Below are 5,000 nucleotides of genomic sequence, written 5' to 3' on the forward strand. Positions count from 1 at the left end.
GGGGTAGAGAGGGGAGAGGAGAGGGAGGTGGGGTAGAGAGGGGAGAGGAGAGGGAGGTGGGGTAGAGAGGGGAGAGGAGAGGGAGGTGGGGTAGAGAGGGGAGAGGAGAGGGAGGTGGGGTAGAGAGGGGAGAGGAGAGGGAGGTGGGGTAGAGAGGGGAGAGGAGAGGGAGGTGGGGTAGAGAGGGGAGAGGAAGGTGGGGGAGGGGAAGGGGGGTGCAGCTTATATATTGACATTTTGGCCAAAGCTCTGACAACCGATCAACTGCAGGTCAGATCAATGGATACAGAACAGAGATATTTAAATCCACGTTTCCAGTAGGATTGACCTTATAGTTGTTCTACTAACTAACTAGACCCTCCAGAAAAAACACCTGCTAGAATCCTTCATTATGCTCTGAAATATGAAATATGAAATATGCAGGTTTTTATGTCATTTAATGGGGTGAAATGTGCAGGAAGTTGCTAAATAAGGTCATAGCGCTATGAGCTCGTATATCTGTTATTTTTGAATAGCCAGAGTATAAAATAATGGTTTAAGTGGTTACACAGATGAAACAGATTAAAGCAGTGGTTCTCAAACTTTTTCATGTCAAGGACCCCCAAAATGATATGTATTTGGCCGCGGACCCCATCTCAAAATATGTTGTTCCAGGGACCCCTAGAAGCAAAGATTTGAGTTACAAACGTTGGCTTTAAAAAATATATATTCAAAGATTTGCAAAAAACCCCCACAATTTTTCAAAAATAGCAGATCTACAAGCTCATAGCGCGGCACTCGGTGCCGCGCTATGAGCTTGTATATCTGATATTTTTGAATAGCCAAAGTATAAAAGGTCATAATTATTGTGTTGCTATATTAACACATTTTGCTGGGTACCCCCTGGAACCCCCTCAAGTACCCCTGGGGGTCCCCGGACCCCACTTTGAGAACCATGGGATTAAAGAGTAGGAGGTCTGTGAGCTCTGTTACCTGACAGGGCTTTGTCTGTGTGACACCTGTCAGTCAGGGTTCTGGAATATCTCCCAACCAATCAGATCTCTGAATGAATTTCACAAATTCCAATTAGGGTTCAGATCCAAAACATATCGGAACCAATCGGATCGCAGAACTAATTGGGTGGGGGGGGGGGGGGGTCTTACCTTGATGGTCCACTTGCAGTCCACTGCGGGGGGGTAGAAGGAGGGGTGGTGGGGGGAGGTGAAGTTGCCCGCGGCCGCCGTCAGCTCGCCTCCGCACGTTTTGGCTGAATGGAAGAAAAACACAAGTCAGGTTGAAGTGGGGGGAGTTAATTCATACTATACGCAGTATGACAATCCTACGGGTTAGGGGCGGAGCCAGTCAGGATAAAGGATCTACGTCCTCCCGGTGGGGGCTCCTCACTTTTCTCAATACAAGACCATACCCGGTCGATGCATCCGTGGGGGGATATGCGCACATGATCTGGCAACCCGGTAGGCGACATTGTTTGACACATAAACGCTAATAAGAAGCTGAGATTTGTTGAAATAGAAAAACGGGCTTCAAAGTTAAGTTCAGATGGTAATGGTCAATGGCTGTGTGCAAAATCAGAGCAATTGGTCCAGCCACTGAGGAGAACCGGGTAGCTTCACTCACCACTACAGACACCTACCACTACAGACAGACAGACAGACAGACAGACAGACAGACAGACAGACAGACAGAGGTTACTAGAATTATAGTAGGATTATATAAGACTTATATTGATAATTATATCAAAAAATATAATGTGTAAACATTCTGTGAAAGTATCACATTATCATCTCAATATGAATACAGAATATATGACATTTGATTTGATCCATATTATCACCCACTGACATACTCAAATATATGATTAAATAACATTGTTCTGAAGAATGAATTATCCATCCATTTGGCCAATCCATTCAACTTCATAATTCAGAGGTTCTCAAAGTGCACACGTGTGTGTGTGTGTGTGTGTGTGTGTGTGTGTGTGTGTGTGCGTGCGTGCGTGCGTGCGTGCGTGCGTGCGTGCGTGCGTGCGTGCGTGCGTGCGTATGTCAGACCTGAAGAAATGTCGATGAGCTTGTAGACGGCGTTGAACCCCGGCCTCTGGGTGGCGCTGTCTGTGATCAGGTTGACCAGCATGATGTTACTGGAGGAGACCACCTGTAGAGGGTTACTGGGAGGAGTCTGACCACACTTCCTGTTAGAGAAAACACATTGACATGGTTCAGTTCATTGGTGTGGGGTCCACACAGCTAAACTAGTTAATGAAGCGTGTGCTACGTCAGGGGCCCCTTGGGGCCACAGGCACACTGTTGCTCCAATCCACAACCTAACTTACACAAACCCTGTTCAGGGGTCTGTCATGTCATGAGTATAGTTACATCATACAGGGGTCTGTCATGAGTATAGTTACATCATACAGGGGTCTGTCATGAGTATAGTTACATCATACAGGGGTCTGTCATGAGTATAGTTACATCATACAGGGGTCTGTCATGAGTATAGTTACATCATACAGGGGTCTGTCATGAGTATAGTTACATCATACAGGGGTCTGTCATGAGCATATAGTCACACTAACAAACCTAACCTGCACACGTATGGGGCTCTAGTGCAGTCCAATTATGTGTTGGGAGAACTTTTTCACTTTACAGCCGTGCTATGAGCTTGTAGATTTGTGCAAGTCCAAATTTGTGCAAATCTTTGAATATATATATATTTATTTTCTATTTTTTTTGCAAACATTTGGCTATTTTAGAAGAAAACAAATATAATAATTGAAAATCTTTCAATATATAATCTTTTTATGTAAACATTTTTAAATCAAATCTTTGCTTCTACGGGGGGTGAACAAAGTATTTTGAGATGGGGGTCCACGGCCAAATACATATCATTTTGGGTGGTCTTTGACATGAAAAAAGCAACAACAACAAAAAAAACCTGTTGGAAGACATTTGTAGAATGTCCCCCAGAAGTAAAGATTTGAGTTACAAATGTTTGCTTTAAAAAAAAATATATATAATCAAAGATTTGCGTTTTCCAAAAAATAAAATAGCAGATATACAAGCTCATAGCGCGGTACTCGGTGCCGCGCTATGAGCTTGTATATCTGCTATTTTTGAATAGCCCAAATACATCTTAAAATGACACACAGTAGGCGTTCCCGGTCTTAATGCCCTCAGGACACCAAAGTTACAGTTTTAAAGTCGTTTTTTTAACGTGTGAGTTTCCAAAGTCAAACATTAGACCCATTATTATGCTTCTCTTTCTAAACCAGGCTGGAGCCACGGCGGTGTGAATGACACCACAGGGCCACCATACATCTCATAACGTCATCATAAAGACCATGTCACCTTGGAGCCCGCTGACGGGCTCCACGGGGCGTTTGGAGCTCTGTTATCCCATAAAGACCGGGGGGGGGGGGACGCATAATGTGTAATTTTAAAAGGTTTTAGCAAGAACCATTATGTTATACTTTGGGCTATTCAACAATAACAGATCTACAAGCTCGTAGCGTGACACCGAGTGCCGTGCTACGAGCTTGTAGATCTGCTTCTTTTTTTTTTCTGCAAAAAAAAAAATCTGCATGTATATTCTTTTTTTATTTTTTGTTTGATTTTGTAACCCTTATTTTTCACCCGAGGCCAATTTTCTAAGTGATCCTGGGCGCTACACTCCCCTCACCAGCCTAGGGAGCCCAGGGCCGAGCTCATGGCTCCTTCAATGCATGAGAGCCAACTGACCTTCTTGTCACCTGACAGGAGGAGAGTTTCTCTGGTTGGATGTAGCGCGTGGAAGGAACACGTTATTCCAACCAGTTCCCTTCCCCTCCATATGTTGTTCCAGGGACCCCCCCCCCCAGGAGCAAACATTGAAGTTAAAAATGATCGCTTAAAAAAATAATATAATATATTCAAAGATTCAAATTTTCATGATTTTTCAAAAAAATAGCAGATCTACAAGCTCATAGCGCGGCACTCGGTGCCGCGCTATGAGCTTGTAGATCTGCTATTTTTTGATTAGCCCAAAGAAACCTTAAAATGACACACAGATGTGTTCCTGGTCTTAATGGGTTATGTAACACCTAGCAGCAGACTGTTTGGCCCTGAGACTCACAGACAGAACATTAGGCCTTGAAGACACAACACTGTGAAACCCTCAGTGTTAGAATGATGCCTTCTGTAACACCGGGGGTGTACACACTGTAACCAAATGGACCCCCCTCCTCCCACCCCCCCACGTAGATGAAGTGTGGGGACACTGACACACAGTGGTGAAGCAGCAGGCTGGGTGGGGTGGGTGGGGGTCCCTGATGGATAGGAGAAGAGGGGTCCATTTGAAGACCACTCCATCTCACCGAGGTAACGATGAAACGGAAGAAGCCGCGCGCGCGTGTGTGTGTGTGTGTGTGTGTGTGTGTGTGTGTGTGTGTGTGTGTGTGTGTGTGTGTGTGTGTGTGTGTGTGTGTGTGTGTGTGTGTGTGTGTGTGTGTGTGTGTGTGTTCACACATCCAGCAAGGCGTTTGAGGTGGAAGAAGCCTGACAACAAGGATCACATGACTACCTACCACCTTCCTGTCCGACCGTCCATGTGACCAACACACACACACACACACACACACACACACACACACACACACACACACGCGATGCTGCAGCAATAACATACATAAAGCGGCACTATGTAACTAAAGTGGTTGAAACAGTCCATCCATCCATCCATCCATCCATCATGGATCATCATAGATGTATTTTATCTATGTTGACATTTGCATATCTATGATGGTCTTGGTCTTTACCCCACCAATAGTCACTGGACATCCGCCCGTAAAGTCTGTATTTCTCTGATCATGAACAAATGCTAAATATAAGGTTCTTACCCGGTTGCCCCAGATGTTAACTTGGCATTCGGCATCTTAGTGCACTGTATTAGTCTGTATTGTTCAATAGAGATGTGTTTTAATCCTGTCTGTGGCCGAGCGCCATTTTTCCCCCCTCGCTTACTTC

The 5,000-nt window shown here is 44.8% G+C and overlaps 1 protein-coding gene across 1 annotated transcript in view; it reads right to left on the minus strand.

Moving 5' to 3' along the window:
• st14 (ST14 transmembrane serine protease matriptase) overlaps window positions 1–5,000 on the minus strand; it is a gene marked incomplete at its 3' end in the record, with an annotated part of 55,369 nt that overhangs the window by 6,517 nt on the left and 43,852 nt on the right. The window contains exons 8-9 of the mRNA XM_084048653.1: window positions 2,052–2,191; window positions 1,143–1,246 (exon numbers count right to left, since the gene is read on the minus strand). Coding sequence (XP_083904779.1) covers window positions 1,143–1,246; window positions 2,052–2,191 — 244 coding nt within the window. The remainder of the gene's footprint in view (window positions 1–1,142; window positions 1,247–2,051; window positions 2,192–5,000) is intronic.

This window comes from Gymnoscopelus microlampas, assembly GCF_963454915.1.
Source record: "Gymnoscopelus microlampas genome assembly, chromosome: 3".
Classification (NCBI taxonomy): Eukaryota; Metazoa; Chordata; class Actinopteri; order Myctophiformes; family Myctophidae; genus Gymnoscopelus; species Gymnoscopelus microlampas.